The sequence below is a fragment of the Oculina patagonica genome, chromosome 9 (assembly GCF_052425735.1).
Source record: "Oculina patagonica isolate OP01 chromosome 9, crgOcupat, whole genome shotgun sequence".
In the NCBI taxonomy this organism is placed as follows: domain Eukaryota; kingdom Metazoa; phylum Cnidaria; class Anthozoa; order Scleractinia; family Oculinidae; genus Oculina; species Oculina patagonica.
Window position 1 is genome coordinate 21,394,005 of NC_135766.1, and position 18,113 is coordinate 21,412,117.

The 18,113-nt window shown below is 39.3% G+C and overlaps 1 protein-coding gene across 1 annotated transcript in view; it reads left to right on the forward strand.

Moving 5' to 3' along the window:
• The window catches only part of LOC144665028 (uncharacterized), a 31,220-nt gene that overhangs the window by 12,674 nt on the left and 433 nt on the right, over positions 1–18,113 (forward strand). The window contains exons 8-12 of the mRNA XM_078526210.1: positions 2,013–2,186; positions 3,291–3,605; positions 10,728–10,833; positions 11,201–11,355; positions 14,155–16,282. Of these exons, the coding sequence (XP_078382336.1) occupies positions 2,013–2,186; positions 3,291–3,605; positions 10,728–10,833; positions 11,201–11,355; positions 14,155–16,282 (2,878 nt within the window). The remainder of the gene's footprint in view (positions 1–2,012; positions 2,187–3,290; positions 3,606–10,727; positions 10,834–11,200; positions 11,356–14,154; positions 16,283–18,113) is intronic.

The following is an 18,113-nucleotide window of genomic DNA, read 5'->3' on the forward strand; positions in this document are numbered from 1 at the left end:
TAATATCATTGGCTATAAGTCGAGCGATTTTTTTTCACCAAATCGTACTGAAATAAATTCATCTTTAGCTGAGTGTTTTGGGTTAGTTTTTTTCTAACTGGTTCTAAAAAACCAAAGGTTTACGGTCTCGGCTTATAGCTGAATAAATATCATAATATTATTTCAAGAAAACTGACATTAATACAATATTTTGGTTGGTGACTAAGCATGTTAATTTTATGTAATTTTACAAGAAATGTAGGTATCAGAGAAAAGGTCAAACTCTCTGGAGGCCTTAAAACACTTGCACGCATTGCGTGCATATGTCTAACAGGAAACGAGTGAAGGAGTGATGGAGTGAAGGAGTGAATTCACTTCGCCCACTACAACTCTTTTCCGAGTTAAAAAGGTTTGCAGCTAGAGGAATTTTTTTCATCCCCCCCCTCAAAGAAAATAATGGTCCGTCCCTAAACCAGTAACAGATTATTATAATCTATTACTGATGTTTGAGCAATGCAAAAATTAATTAGGATTAATATGAATCTTAATAGTAATCTCAACAATGTCAATCCTATATAGGATTCCTCTTAATCTTACCTAGGATATTAATATCAATTCTGTCAGTCCTGTGTTATGTCAGTATGTCTACAGTGTCTGTCATATTGATCTGTTATCCGAATATTCACAGGATTCTTTTTCTGGATTATAATAGAGATAAATATAAATCCGTATGTTATTATTAATAATAATCTAATCCTTCCAATTTTATACCGTGACTAAATCTATTACTGGATTATAATAATATATTGCTGGATTATGATAATCTATTACCGGATTATAATAATATATTACCGGTTTATAATAAACCTATTATAATCATATTATTATTTTATTAAATTTTCAGCCACGGATATTGCATTTCCAGCATTCTGATTGGTTCACTCAATCCCGGTTGTCAGCTCGTATACATTAGTTTGACCTTATTTGGAAAATGATTGCGTTACTTTTGCCAAGCTAAAATTTTTCTCCGGGAAGCGACAGTTCCATCGGAAAAATGGTTGAAAAACAGCAAATTTGGCGAACTTTATGAACAAGAAATAATCAGCGGTGCCTACCACAACCACAGAAATGCCATAGTAAAATTAACTACGCAAAACAAAAGGATTGATGCGAAAAGTTTAATTAATAATACTTGTAAACACACAACAAGAGGGAGTCAATAAAGTAGAAAAGCAGCAAATAATTTACGAAAGAACGGCAAACTGACACAGTTTCATTCAGTGTACGTCATAAAACTAGGCTCAGCACTTCCGTAAAGTTTGTTACCTTTCAATCTTGGTTTTGTCCTTTTATACTTCAACAAACATGTTCCACTTTAAGCTGAATTTCGCTTCAAATAATATAGCAGTCTTGATGACAGCCGTGGAGCCGTAAAGAAGTACAATGTAAACACTTGCTTCGTTCGACTTGCACAAGACTTGTAGTTTCCAGAAAAGCTTTTGCTTCGGATCTTCTCGTAAATCTTAACTGTTGTCACAATTTCCAGGATATTTAGACGACTTTAGAGGAGATTGTTCGAGGAAAATCTTGGAAAGAAAACTCTCTGGCTCGCTTTCCTCGTATGTTTCATTCAACTCAAGAAGTGAACACCGCGCCAGAAATTTTCCCGCGCCTCCTCATACTATCACTTCGTTTACATCAAAATGAAATGTCCAGTCGATATAAACTTGAGAAGAATTTAATAAAACAATTATTCCATTCGCCCTTGTTGGATACGAGTCGTTATAGCCAACTCGGCGCTTCGCGCCTCGTTGGCTATTTACCACCTCGTATCCAACGCGGGCTCATGGAATAATTGTTAAATAATCCGCGGATTAATATTAAACCGAGTTGTCATGTTAATAATGGCGTCATCAAGTAGCCGAAATGTTGGGACATTATACCTTCAGCTTCATGCCATTATCTCAAAATCTTTAGTGAAACGATCTTAGAAGGCATAAAATATAGTGTTACGACTTCGTTTTAAATTTCAGAAGCCAAGTGGTCTCGATGGAGCTCTTGGAGTGACTGCACGAAAACCTGTGGTAATGGTACACGTTTCCGTACAAGAAAATGCATCGCTCAGAATCAACGCGCAGTTTTTGCTCCTATTTCATGTGCTGGGAAAGATCAGCAAAACAAGACCTGTGCCGACTGGAGCTGCCCAGGTTATTAATTTAGTTTTGTTTCCCTTGTTCCGACAGTTTTTTCCACTAGTTTCCTGCTTATTAATTGGCCACCCCTGAACTACCGCCAAAAGAGAAATGCCTAGTTAGGGTAGCTCATAGTGATTTTAACCCTCCCTTTTTTGGCATCTTATTAATTACAGCTAGTCTGATTGCGGCTAAAGAACGTTTACTGTAAACCACGAAATCTTTCAGTAGGCAGAGCCGAATCTAGACTTAAGCAAACGACTTTAAGAAAGTCTAAGCCGAATCCAAATAATGTAGTGAATATTTATCTCATACGCCTACTCCAGTTCATCGACAGCCGGAAATCATTGTTAGTTGCGGATAATAAAAAAAACATTGACGACGTAAGTGTACAAACAGTGTCACAAGACGTGTGCTTTACCTATTTTTAAATCATTTCTCCTCCCTTTCAGAGCGTTTTGTTCCGGATTCGTGTTCCCCAAAACTGTTTCATATTCCCTTGTTCCCTATTTGAAATTGACTATGTTCTTTAATTGTTCCCCAATACCCCTTAGAACCCTCATCTAACCATCTATAGATCCACAACATTACACGATGACGCCATGTGCTTTGAAAATATGTCTTGATTTTCGAATTTAACATGCACCATCTTGGATTTGTTTATTTTTTGTGGCGTCAGGTAGCCATTGAAACTGACTCGAATATACTCTAGATCAATTAAAAAACGCCAAACTAACGTAAAAATTTAAAGGTAACATTAACTAACGAATAACCTCCGCTAACTTATAGTTCCCGTAAACGGACAGTGCATCGTGGTCCCAGCCGCATGCATTTTATTCCTCAAGATTCCAATGCATTCCAATTACTTAGATTAGCTATTACAGGCAAATAGGTCCACGAAAAACATTTTATGGTATTGTCGTTGTGCTATATCTTTATCGGGTTTATACATCGATCTGGGAATATAAATGGCTACCGGCAAATTGTTGAGGAACCAGACAAAATGCCATGTAATATTTAACTAGCATTCCATTTAATTGAAGTAACCAATTACTTCTGAATTCTGAGTTTCGTTGGGTGTTGACTGGCTGCTAACCATTTCAAATCCTTAACTCCTAGATTGCTCCAGAATATGCGTGATAGGAACGCTGAATGCCGCATGCGATGCATGCAAATGTGAAAATCACGTGCTTACGGGCCGAGTACAGACCAAAAATAAAGCACCTCTTTCAGAGGCTAAAATCTCATTGGTGGAGACACCTTACAATGTCTTGGCGCAGACAAATGCAACGGGTTTTTTCACAGCTTTAAATGTCTGTGCAGATGCCAATCAAGAGATGCTCATTGCTAGGGAAGGTTTTATTTCTGTGAAGACGAAAGCAACTTTATTGAATTCAACAACAGCAGACCTTAAAACTTCACTGGAGAACGCAGGTACTTAAGGAGGCGTACAACAACTTCCAGCACTTTCAGCTCTCATACTTTGATGGGTCAGTGCTACAAACATTCATCAGTTAATGCTCTAAAAGCGGTATCAAACAAATGTCCATTCATTGATAAACAAATTGTAATTATTTCCTTGACGTCACTGGTAACCATAGCAACGGTATAACCTGTTAAGAACACTCTTAATATTAGCTTTGAGTGTTTATAACTCAATAACAAGTCCGGTGACCCCCATTTTTACTTTTGAATAATGATCAGCATGTTAAGATATAACTTTTTGCAAACTTCAAAAAACATTCCCTAGAGCGGTGTCTACATTTTTGAAAATTTAACGTGACTCTGACTTGAATTCGCTGCAGAGAATTTTTTTTACTTTGCAAAACGTTGTATCTTAACATGCTGATCGTTATACAGTAATGAAAAATGAGTTTTAAACACTTAAAGCTAAAAAAGGGTGTTTTAACAGGTTATGCCGTTGCTATGGTTACCAGAGACGCCAAGAAAATAATCACAATTTGTTTATCAATGATTGGGCAATTGTTTGATTCCATTTTTGTAGTGGTAACTGATAAATGTTTGTAGCACTGATCCATCAAAGTTTATTAGAGCTGGAACGTACTGAAAACTGTGTTTTGTCTAAGTATATTTCAAGCAATCTTAAAATGGTCTTTTCTTGTTATAATTCACTTATTGCAATGTGATAACCTCTTGGGGTGTTATTCAAGGAAAAAAAGAGATGGAATAGTGAATATAAAGTTGTGTTTTGTCCACTCAAGACATACCGTTGAAGATTTAAATCGTTAACTGTTCTCCAGCGCAAACCAGGGACTATTGAAAAAGTGGCTATATAAAATTTCGTTAATCAAAAGATAGCATCATGGCCGCTATCATGCAATGATGGCCAGTTGTTGACAACAATTCAGGTACCTAGGGGTATTGCGTGCCCAAGAGAAGCCCGCAACCCGAATCTTGATCGTGACCAGCGGATTGCGTTTTACGCGTGCACGCCGCATTAATAGAAGACGAACCGAAAGCGGAAGTTAAAAATTTTGTTCTTCCACAAAGAATGATCGGAATACGTAAAATGTTTGTCGTAACACCGGAAGAGAAAAATATGTTCTCCAAGAACGATAAGAATGCGAATAACAGTAAAAGTGAGTCCGCTATGCGAACATGTGTGGACTTTCATTTGAATAAAAGTTGACATTATGAATTAATCAATGAGTTACTGTAGCAGCCAACAACTTCAAGTTTCGAATCGAGTAATTCGAGATACAAGGTGAAAAAACAAAGAACTTGTCAATCAATTTATTATTTACAAGACTGTTGGAAGAACAAAGTGTACTATTACTTGTCTTATGTACTACGCTTTAAGAAACAAACGTTACCATTGCCCGGGGGGGGACTCGCATATGAAAGTGACGGGGATGCTCGTCGTCTCGCTTAGGGGTGTAAATTTTGGACTTTTGGTCTCGCTTAGGGTGTTCCGGGAAAAAACGCCCAAAACGCCAATATTTTTAGCCATAATGGTCTCGTTTAGGGTTACACACGAAGAAATATACAAATATAAACTCCATTCTTAGTTTTTTGGTATCTTTTAGGGGTCAAGAAAGGCTTGAGCCACACCCAAATTGGTCTCTTTTAGGGGTTCTTTTCAAAATTTCCGACGAGCATCCCCGTCCGTTTCATATGGGAGTCCCCCCCCCCCCCCCCCGGTACCATTGCCGCTTGGGATGTCACGCAATGTGAAGGAGCGTGGTGTGACCCTTTGTCACGTCGTTCACGACAAATGCCTTTTTTCATGCAAATAAAAACCTAGAATCCTACAAGAACAGCAGTTATTAGACCAAAAGCCTTTCCTTATCGCTAGCAAGATAGAATACTATTTTAATTAAAAAAAGAAATGTTGCGTGGAGCACGTGAACTGTCTCGCATCGCTTGTTTACACAACCCTTACTTTTTGTGTAAAGCTTGTGTAAACAACTCATTGAAAAACTTATTTTCTTTCAATGAGTTCTTTTTTAACCTTTTTGGAATAAGAACTTTTCAATAAGCTTTCACAAATAATTTCTTAGTAGCTTGCGTAGAAAGGCGGAGAAATATATTTTTCTGTTTACGAAATATTCACTTGAAGTCGGTGTTTTGAGAGGCGGCGAAGGACGTTATTTGAACCGACAATTAAATTATTCATTGTGTCTAGATACCCGGCAGCCGGGAAAAGTTTTCAAAATACTACATACCCGGCAGTTTGAAATTATTCTAGAATTTCCACGGAAAAACCAATCCAATCCTCCTCAAAACTATAGATCTTTGCTTAGAAATGCCAAGCGATTTCAATTATAGTTTTGGCCTTGTGTTTGAGGAAATTTTCGAGCTTGGGCATACTACAAAATCTTGATTCTTCGACACTTAGAAAAAATTCGTACTCTGACTCCGGTGTCAACTCTTATAGAATAATTTCTACAAAAACTGAAGTTGAAACCCTGCGAGAGTATTCGATATTTGCTGAGAAATGCGAAGCGATTCTAAATAATGTTTTGCTTTTGTTGTGGACGAATTCTCTTGGCTTCGGCGTACTATAAAATCCTCGACTCACGGGCACGGTTGTTCAAAAGACTAGATACCCGGCAGTCAAAAATTCATGAATAATCAATACATTCAATATCCACAAAAATGATGGTGCCCCGGAAAATTCACGGTTCCGCGAACGTAACGTGTATTTTACCTACCTATAGAACCCCGAAAGTACCGGCGCTTTGAAAAAGTCCTAAAAAGGGATACCCTTATTAGTTACTAGGTCCAGTAGGACCCAGACCTAGATCAACAGAACCTCAACGCTATTAGGCAAACGTTGCGAACTGATCTGAGAGTGGTCTCCTCACTGAGGGGACAAATCCACTGAATTTGAAAAAATCTACTTGAGTGACTATATATAGAGGAACGCTTTGTATTTCTATTTAACCGAGAGCTTCGTCGCTTCCAACGCTAAGCCGTTTAGCCCACAGAAGAACTTCGTCGCTTCCAACGCTGAGTTCGTTTTGGCGCGAAAACCAACACCACGTGCCACCTTTGTCACGCCACTTAAGTGTCACACCGGAAGTTACATCGGTGGCGGACTTTCGTCACCGAACGCTCAAGCGTTTTGTAGCTATTTTGTACTACTTTGCCGAGGCAATTGTTGAGGCCTTAAGTTGGAAAATAGCTTGGTATTTCTACCCCGACATCTCAGCAGGTTCAAATGGAAATTTTGATGGAAAAACGGGAAGCATTTTTGACTGCCGGGTATGTAGTCTTTGAAAAATCGTGCCCGTGAGTCACATAAAGTTCGTACAATTTGTGCAAAACCAAACTGACATTGTAAAAACTCGCTTGGTATTTCCGACCAAAAATTGAAATACTGAAATACTCTCGGGAGCTAGGTTTCAATGATCATTTTTGTGGATATTGAATGTATTGATTATTCATGAATTTTTGACTGCCGGGTATCTAGTCTTTTGAACAACCGTGCCCGTGAGTCGTGGATTTTATAGTACGCCGAAGCCAAGAGAATTCGTCCACAACAAAAGCAAAACATTATTTAGAATCGCTTCGCATTTCTCAGCAAATATCGAATACTCTCGCAGGGTTTCAACTTCAGTTTTTGTAGAAATTATTCTATAAGAGTTGACACCGGAGTCAGAGTACGAATTTTTTCTAAGTGTCGAAGAATCAAGATTTTGTAGTATGCCCAAGCTCGAAAATTTCCTCAAACACAAAGCCAAAACTATAATTGAAATCGCTTGGCATTTCTAAGCAAAGATCTATAGTTTTGAGGAGGATTGGATTGGTTTTTCCGTGGAAATTCTAGAATAATTTCAAACTGCCGGGTATGTAGTATTTTGAAAACACTTCCCGGCTGCCGGGTATCTAGACACGATGTAAATTATTTTGTCGCACGGTTTGGATATATGCATATTCTACGGTTCGATGTTATTTTTATTCTTATCATGACAATGTTTTAGTTCAGTTCTGAATTCGACATCGGTCTTTTGTTAAATATACTACTTGAGAGAAATGGAGCTGGTGAATTATATCCCGGAGTCCAAGACAAGTAAACAACATGCATGATCAGCGAACTTGTTTTGATACAACTCGTTGTGCATTCATTGTGTTTGGCAAAGCTGAAATAAATAAATAACCAGACATTTGATTCGTTTTAATATGCGAATCAAAAATGCTCAAGCCGCACAGAGAAACAAAAACTGTGGAAAGTGAGTCAAAAGTGTGAAAAACAAGAAACGTGACCTATGACCGCAGTTGTTCAGCTCATTAGATATGAAGATTTCAGCCGTCGTGATTGTTATTTCACTTTTCATCTACGCCACCGCTGCCTTTGAAGTTGTTCCTTGATGTATATTTTCCAGCCACCACACGTTCTTCGAAAGCTGTGTCAAAAAAGGCTTCTAGATTCAAGAATAAAGTGCGACTTACTCGATACTGATCGAATTTCTGGGTTTACTGCCTTGGCTGCCCACCGAAACTTCGGATCCTCCGATCACTGTCGAAAACTTCCGAAAGCACTAACCCGAGTTATCACGGAAAGTGACCCCCCCCCCCCCCCCCCCCAATCGGAAAAAAACTGCATGACAACAATGTGTAGACTTTAAAGTCCACACAAAAATGAGTCAATCTCTCAACAGTTTGTCACATAAGATCTAGGCTTCTGTCACATGGAAGATTGCAAACGTTACAATTTGCAGACGTTGTTTTATAGGTGTTGCTTTTGAGACATATTGCTGTGATTGCAGACAAACCACGGCTAAGCGAATGATTCCAACAACGGTTATACTCGAGAAATTCGTTATAACACTGACAACATAGTGAGGTTATCGACTGTGGAAAATCACATCTTAATTCAAACCGCGTGTTCTACTACACTTCGCTAAACTGTCAATAAAATAAAAAAAACAAGTCTGACTGGTTCGCGGCCGGTTTGTGGCAATTAAGCGTGACACGTTACTCGGAATAATTGTCTTTTGTCCAGTGATTTATCATTTATCGCGTCACGTTAATAATAGACGAGCACAACCTTAGTCATTCCGAGGTTGCGCAGGAAACTGGGGCGAGTATTATCTGACACCACCACATAAAAGACCACGATGAGATTGGTGATTTGACGAGGTTATGGACCTTGACACATGGTTTAAAATCCATACAAACGTCTCTTATTTTGAGACAGCGTCCCCCAAAACCATATTAACTCTTATTTTTTTATGATTTGTGTGATACTCTTTAAAATGTGCAAACAAAGTGATTTTCATCTTAGTTTCTTTCAAATAGTTGGTCTTTGGCAGGATTTTACAACTGTCACAGAACGGATTTTGGGGGACGCTGCCCTACAATTAGAGAGGTTTGTAAAGACTTTGAACCATCGTTCAAGGTCCATATCTTCGTTTATTTTATTCAAATGACCAATATTACCGTGATCGTTCAGATTATCGATTACTGAAAATTTGAAACTCGCCCCAGTTCACTGCGTAACTTCGAAACGGCCATATTGTCGAGTTTACCGACTGAGAAAAAATCACATCTCAATTCGCACCGAGTGCTCGATTTCACTTTGACGGCAATAGGAGACGATAGATACATGTACTCCTTGCGTGACGCTTTAATTACTCGGAATAATTCTCTTTTGTCCATCACTGCCATCTAAAATTACGCACTCTGGTACCGGTACCTTTTCTAAGTGTGTCAATTGCAAGGCCCGCAATTTCTAACCTGTGGTTACCACTAGCTTTAAGGTCTTAACTTTGGTAGTTTACGCAAGAGGTTTACTTAAAAAAAAAAGATTCATTTGACGCCTTTTAATTCGAACACATTTTTGGGATTTGTTAGCTATCGTTTCCTTTCTATCGTTTCCTTTCAAATTGGGACTAATTCGGACCTCCTTAAAAAAAAATAAAAAAAAAAATATGTCTTTATAGTGGTCATGCACTTAGCTTCATATCTCAACGAGATAGCTAGTTTACAGGCATGCCACTGAAACAGAGGAAACAAATAATTTATAAATGAACATAACAAGGTTAAAAATCCCAACTAGTAGGGGGCAGACCAGTTGGCTATATACAAAGCGTGTTCGAGGATTTGAACTCGGGGCAACCGAGAAACAAATCCAACTAGTGGCAAGGGCAGGCCTCGAACCGGTGACCTCCGGACTACAACACCAGCGCCCTAAACCACTCGGCCACGCTTGCCTTCGTGCCTTGTTATGGACGATAATATTAGGCAAAAAATATTTTCGAAAGCCCAATAAGTACGACAATCAATACTCTCTTCACAATTAATTTTGCAAGAGTTGATGATACAGTTGACGATAAACACTTGCCGACTCCACACAGCGGTCAACGCAGCGCGCGTGCCAAAATTCTCCATACAAAGTCTTAAATTTAAGCCAAAAGTTAACGCCGTCCCTGGAAAGTTAAGGTTTATACGCCGCTCATGGATTAAAAATTTGATCATTCATTTTCACTTAGTTTCGCAGCTTGAAATGTTCTTTCCCCGTACTATTTCTTTAACAATTTCTTACAAAAGTTTGCGCACTTTCGAGTCAAAAGTTCGAGGTGGCGAAGACCGGATGCGACGTCAATTTTTGCGTTTGACCGCTGTGAATGCCGACCCGATCGTACGTACGCAAAAACCTGTTGTTGTAAGGTGGCTCGTGATCGTCTTGCATTCTATCACAGCTACACCAACCGAATGCAGAGGAATATCTTTAAGCGAAAATATTTATTGGCTTCATCAATCTGACAGTGAGTTTAGGTTGCTTTGTCAAATAATTTGTCCAATAAACCTTTTTTTTTTACCCTTTGAGGATTATACCTTAAAATATACTCGGCGAAAGTTCTTGTTTTTAATTTATTTTGGTTTAATCAGTATAAGGAACATCTCTTCAAAATTGTTGGTGGAGATTAGAGTAGCAGCTGTTTTAAGTGTCGTCACGAAACGCTCCATACTACTACTACTACTGACAGATTTTTTAATAAAACAAAAATATAAAGAAAACAAAAGCCTCAATCGAGTAGCTTTTAAGCTATTAGAACCAGCGCTTTATATAACTATCTCTTGTTATAGTGCCGCCATTTATAACTCTCCATCCTCGGAGCAAGATGAGACTCTCTGGGCAAGGTGTGACCTTTTGCTGCGGTGGAGAAGGAAATCCTACCCCGGAATTCGAGTGGTAATGATTTAAATTCTAAAGAAGTATCATTTTTGTGCACAAAAAAGCCTTATTATAGAATTTTTATTATTATTATTATACAAAACAATTGCAAGGGAAGAAAACAAAGCGAGCAGGGCTTTGATGAGTTGCATAAATTGCAACATGGCTCTACAGAAGAGAAGGCTAGCAGGGCTCGGTGGAGAACATACAAGCCGAGCTTTGATGAAAGGAATGCTGTAACATGGCCTCGACGGAGAGTATGTGAGGAAGACCTTTTAAAATAACCATCATTTTGGAAGGGCATTGACAAAGATGCTGAAGAATCATTACTGTAGACTATATGTCATTTATTGCATTCAAAAATATCATACTTTTGACTTATTAGGTTTAAAGACAACAGCATCATCGATAAAGACGTTTACCATTACAACCATACGCTTGAAATTTCTAATGTAAGCGGCCTTATGGGAAGATATCGATGTCGAGTGGTGAATGACTATGGATCAGAATTTTCTGATGTTGCTAATTTACAAGTATTGAGTGAGTATGACGACATAAAGTCGGCAGTTTATTTTAAGTACGTACATATATAATAAAAGTGAGTCCGCAATGCGAACATGTGTGGATTTCCATTGTGAATTATTTTCACTATACATAGCACTGAAATGTAAGTTGACAGTCACTGTCACTTGGAGTATCGACTAGCGAGTCAACAACTTAAAGTTTAGAGTCGAGTAAATCGAAACAGGAGACAAGACAACAAAGAACTTATCAATCGATTATCTTTTTACAAGACTGTTAGAAGAAAACAAGTGCCCTTCACTACGTTTCAAGGACTGAACACAAGTTGCCTTTGCCTTTTTGGGGGGTTTCACGCAATGCTCCAACACTAAAAAAATTGGCGTTCTAGCTGTCCTGCAAAACAGTAGACTACGAGCAGTCCCTATTTTTTGGCCGAGTCCGACGAGCAAAAGAGAAATTCTTTTTCAAAGAGTCCATCGAGCTTGAAGCGAAAAAATAAAGGTTATTTATTTTTTCGCTTCACGCTCTACGGACTCTGTGAAAAAATAAGTACTGCTCTTAGTCTACCGACACAGTAGCATGAATTTCAGCCGTCTCTCTCTCTCTCTCTCAATCAACTAATCAATCAATCAATCAATCAATCAATCAATCAATTTATTAATGTCTGCGTGGGATGAGGTTGCCCTCTATATCCGAGCCAGAGGCTCGTGTTAAAAGCGCATGACAATAATTAAGATACATTATAAAACAATAGAAACTGCTCCTGAAATTCAGTCTACAAACACAGACGAATGAGTCTACAGTTACTTTGAATCATGTGACCCTAAACACGAAAACTTGACGACAGAAAACATCGGTGTTCTGCCCTTAACACCCTAAATACTACCAAAATCAGTATTTAGAAACGACTGTGACTTTCCCGTCCAGTTTATATCGTCCCCCCCCCCCTCTCGTAGGGCTTTCAACAAGTTGGCACCTGTTCATATTTCGAACATCTTTAATTTTCCCCTTCGAGCAACATTTTTCCTCTCGAGTAACTTGTTGCATTTTGAGCGAATTTCCAAACCAAAAATCTCCGTAGATTTGGAGGCCATACGAACGTTTCCGAAGATTTACGAAGTTTGCCGAAGATTTTCGAGAAACGCGTCGGAAGACGTTTCAACTTTCGGCGTTTCTAAAACCCTTCTGCAAACATGACTTCCTTGATATCTTCACGATTTTTTCAGTTTAATTAAGAATTCCTTACTCCGTTTGCTGTAAAATTGCATAAAACTGCTTATAAATCTTACCCTCAAAAGGAAATTAGCAAAATATTTAGAGAAATTACCGGTATATTGATTAGAAGCAGCGTTTTGGATTTTTTGGAGCAACTTTCGAGCAACTTTTATTATCAGAAGCAACTTTTTTGGATTTTTGGAGCAACTTTTGAGCAACTTTTTGAGAAATTACGAGCCACTTTTGGGATATCTCGAGCAACTTGTGGAAAGCCCTACCCCCGCCGCCCACTTGTCATGTCGTTTACGACAGATGCCATTTTTTCATGGATATAAAAATCTCAAAATCCTAAAAAAGGTAGTTTTTGAAACCAAACGCCTACCCTTACCGCTAACAAGAAAGTTTACTTGTTTTCATTCAAAAAGAAATGTTGCGTGCAGCACGTGAACCGTCTCAGATCGCCTGTGTAAACAACTCATCGATAGATTTATTTTCTTTCAATGCGTTGCCGCCGTTTTATAACCTTTCTGCAAGAAGTACGTTTCAATAAGCTTTCCCTAATGTATAGTTTCTTACAGTGCGGCTACTGTTACCGGGGTCACCCACTCAAAGTTAACCAATCACAAAGCAGAACTGAAACAAAAGATTTCTGCATTTTAGCTTCAGCCAATGAAATGTCGAGTACAGAACAATGAAATTTTAACTTCTTCGTTCGCCACGAAAACAGATCGATACAGGCTATTATTCAACAAATGCACGCGCCGCCCATATATGGTCAAGATGTTAGCGTTATCTGTCATCCGTACATACCAGATATCCTGCGATATACGTAGGTTGCGAAAATTCGTCCGAAATCCTTTAAAGCGCTGCATAATTACAGTTTTTCTATCCGCAACATGTGTCTCGTTGATAATTTATTGAATAATAAAACAATTATCCTGCTCAATCTTGCGGAATATCGTTTGATTTTAGCGAACTCGGCCTACGGCCTCGTCGGCTAAGTATCAGGCGATATTCCGCGCGATTTCGCAGGATAATTGTTAAATATCTGTTATGTACGGATGACAGATAACGCTAACATTTTAACCATATATGGACAGCGCGCGCATTTGTTGAATAATAGCAAAGGATATTCGGAGTCGAGTAGCCAATCAGCGCGCGTCGAACTGAAACGCTATCCACTGTTTGAGTATATTCTAATACTTTATTGCTAATATTACTGGAAAATGACAGTGTCAAAAAAAACTTTCTATTGACTTTAAAAAAAATTATCCACTTGGATAAATGAAAAACTGAAGTGAAAAAAGACATTCCGCCTGTTTACCCTGTTACCCATTCACCGGTACGGATAAATACGAAACCAGTTCAGAGTGGTCTAGGCATTCGCACCTTTTACAGTATAATTCATTTTCTAAACTCGGTGGTTTATTGATCTTCTAGATTCGATTGCTTATCACGCTCGAGTAAAGATAAACCCCCTACCCATTGTGCTACAAAGGGAAACAAAATCTCTTTGCTGTAAATGATCGACATAAAGCAAATTTCACCATGCAATTAATCCCCATGTATTGTTTCTTCTTTGATATCCTCACTCAAACGCAGATACAAGCGAAGAAGTCTCTTGTAACCCGACTCCCATCAGCAGAAACGTTACTCTACCGGAGGGCTGTGCATTGTATGGCACAACAAATGACATAGTTGACGTAGGACGATGTGTCCCAGCGCCATGCCTGCGAAGTGACTCCGCCCTTTCAAACACGGCGTGTCAAGATAAAAGGTTTTGCTGCGTGGTAGAGGAGGTAGAAGAAGTAACTATAACTTGCGGTGGCTCCGCGACATTTAATATCTCTAAGGTAACTCGTTGTGGTTGCCAAGCGTGCGAGATACCCAAGTCATACATCTCTGGGGTAGTCGTTGGCTTAAAAGGGGCAGTTGAAAAACCGATTGCCTACTGCGAAATAAAGGTTGGAAATGACTACTACTACTCAGGTGGCAAGGGAGCCTTCAAGTTGAAAGTGCCCGATGACAAACAACGATTAGCTGTAGTTTTTAAGGACTCATTTGACTTAGAATATGCTGATTTTACAAAAGTATTTCGTATCGTAAAAGGACAATCTTTGTTTTCCAAAATTGTCATGAGAGTCAAACCAGCACCAAAACCATTTAATTCGTTTGAGCCGTTTAAAGTCCCACTAGGTGACAGTTTTGTTGACTCAGCTTTCGCAGAAATTGAAATACCCGAAAACGCACTATTGAAAGAAGACGGGACAATATATTCTGGACAAGCAAACCTTCGACTGAGCGTAATGGACCCGCGTAACGTGTCAGATGTTTTGACAGCTCCGGCGGATTTTTCAACCGTTGACGAGGACGGAGAAGAACAATTGCTGGTCACTTATGGAATGCTCAACCTCGACTTTGAGGATGACAGTGGAAATAAGCTGTCTACGTCAAAGCCCATCAAAATGTTTATAGATCCTGAGAAGCTTAACATTTCGGTTGACAGCAATGGCAACACCACAACAAAACTGTGGTGGTTGGACGAAAAGACGGGAAGATGGATGGAGGCTGGAAATCTGTGGTTGGACACAAAACAAACAAACAGAAGCAAACGAAGCCCTACTCGCTTTTTGTTGACTGAGATTACACCAGTTGTACAGAGGCGAGGGACACTAAATATCGACGTTACACAAAATTTCGGTGCAGTTCGAGTGACCGCTCCAGCGGGCTCCACTGTTAGAATTCTCTGTGAGGAACCTAATCAGAGCGTCACGACATATGCTGGGTATTTGGAAGGGGCTGTTGACGACAGCACAGTTACCTGTATATCTGTATGGATCAATAGACAGTGTTACATGCAAGGGGAGGGCAGCGATGCACGATTCTTAGATCCATCAGATCCAGATCATGGTTTTCCTGCCTTTGTGTCGGCCAGTATTATTGAAACTCAACTAACAAGTGTTGGTTCGTCGCCCTCAGTGCGATCGTTCAGGTTTAACGTAAACGCTCATAGTAATGGTCCAGTGTATCCCCATGAAAATGATGACGTTCAAACTTGTCGTGCCCCACAGTTAGTCGAGGGACACCGACAATTTGAATTTACATCATCTGCTTCTGCGAGTCTTGACTTGATAAGTGCACGCCCCAGTCCACCACTGGATTTTCGTGATCCACTCAGCTGGTATCCTGCACGAACTGGTAATGATGAAATATTAAATTGTTTCATCAAAATATTAGCACACGGCAAGGGATCTATTTTTCTAGCTTCCAGCTACAGAGCAAACAAGACTGATAAGGCGAACAAATTTGGTGATTCAGTTGCAATGGCCATCCCTGCCACAGATGGTAAATACGTTGCTTGTCTTGAGATTCGTTGTCCGGGAAATGTATATCACAAGAATACAAACAAACTGGTTCCTGAATGGACACACGTGTTAGTTACTCATTTAACTGGGACTTGTCACTTTCAGAAGCATCACCTGCAGAAACAGGACAACCTTGATAACAACGGCGATAAATGCCCCTCTCGAGCAAAGCGCCATGCTGCTGGCACCGAAAATTGGTTCTGTATTCCACTTCCCTTTGGCTCTTTCGACATATATACGGTCTACACTTCTCTGAGACGCGAACGACAAAAAGGTGTAAACAGATGTTACACAGCGGACAACGGTTGGCATTCTGGACCAGCTGATCCATCCCAGAACATAGCTACGATCGAATTCTCTTGCAGGTGAGTGGAGAAACAAATTAATGGCACACGCAGAATGAGTAATTATTGATACGCGGCACCTGATGGCCGTTTATTTAAGGTGTCTCGATACAGTTTTTCTGGGCCATACGATTTTTTGTCTGCTGGGCAAGTTTTCCTAACGTGACGCGAAACAAAAACGTGCTGCATGAATGTTTTGTTTACTAAAAACACGTCACATGGTAAGCGTAATTGTATGTAGCCTATAGCTGCCATCAGTAATAGTGCAACTGATCCTCTTTCGATTTGTATTCTCTTTTTTCACGATCCCATAATACATCTTGTTTACCCCCCAAAATTTTTGCATAAGCATTGTTTCGAATTTCTCTTGGGACGACTGTACGTCATTGTAAGTCCCAAGAGAAATTGAAAACAATGCTTATGCAAAAATTTTGGGGGGTAAACAAGATGTATTATGGGAACGGTGAAAACAGCGAATTGTGAAAATTCAACCTTGTGCCCTGGAAGAGAGAGATCCTGGGAACGAGGTTTGAGAATAATTTGTTTTTGATTGACATGTGCTGAATGGCGTTTTAAAAGAACTCTTCTTTCAGCACGTTTACCGTTAAATGCATAAATTAATTGCGGTTAGATCAGAATAAAATGAGTGATCCAGTGAGTGAGTCACGTGAATGGGCTCTGCAAGAATCGTGTAAAATCTTTATTGAGTATGCGCGAGCTGAGGTTTGCGCGATGCTTGCGCGTTTAGCTTGCGCGAGCGGCTTGCACGAGGACGGAATGGCGTGACGGAACGCACACGACAGCGTGAACAAAATGTTTCTCTTACAAGTTTTTGTTTTCAAAGAGCGTCTGAATTCCTTTAGTAAAAACACGTCAAGTACTGCTTAAGGTATTATTAGTAAATGTATGGTAGAGATGTGCGATTTTAACAGTGAAATTTCTTCTTGGTTTGCGAAAAAAAAACGAAATCTTAAATGATCCAAAAGCTGCACGCGCGCACAAACGGTAGCATATGGCGAGAGCATTCGTCAGCTCTAGTGCTTTCGAGAGCGTACTGTGGGCTCTGTCTTGACAGTCAGTTTCTCCAAAAAATTTATGCCCGCGCAGCAAAAACCGGTTTAATCCGGGATGACCAGCCCAAACTTTGGGGCTGCGGCGACTTCAAAGAAATGACACGATTTATGTAGAGCCTCTTTCTACTTCCTAAATCTCAACCGAAGGGAAGTTAAAAGAGGCTCTGCTCGAAGGATGTAAAACCTCATAACTATGAGGTAAGAACTTACACCTTACATCTTAAACTATATTTGGTGCACTGCAAATAAAGTATAAAGTAATCAAAAAAATTATGTTTGTTGGACTTCGAATAAATCCCAAAAATGTTTCAAATTGTAATTTTTGCATAATGATAATAAATGGGCCGAGCCACAAACATGACGTTGATGAAGTTACATCAAATAGCACCTAAATGTGTATTTAATTTATCTTTCGGCGCTGTGAACGTTTTTAAGAGTTTCCTCGTCGCAATTTCGAGAATAGGACCACACCTTCGACACTCCTGTTATAATTTTTGAGTAATTTTCGATTTTAAACTCTTTGTGAAAAATCTTAAAAACGGCTCAATAGATTATTTGAAACGATTGCCACGCATGCTTGATAAAGTAAACATCTCAATTTCTAAGTTTTATTTCCATTGATTCACTGGAACGCTGACAAATTTTACAATAAAGAAGGCGTTAGAACTGTTTCTGCAGGTGTTTACAAATTATGCTTAAATATTGAAACGCATTCTTATACCTACTTTTATACGAATTTCGCTATTAGTTTCTTTTGTTCCAGAAATGCATTTTTCACG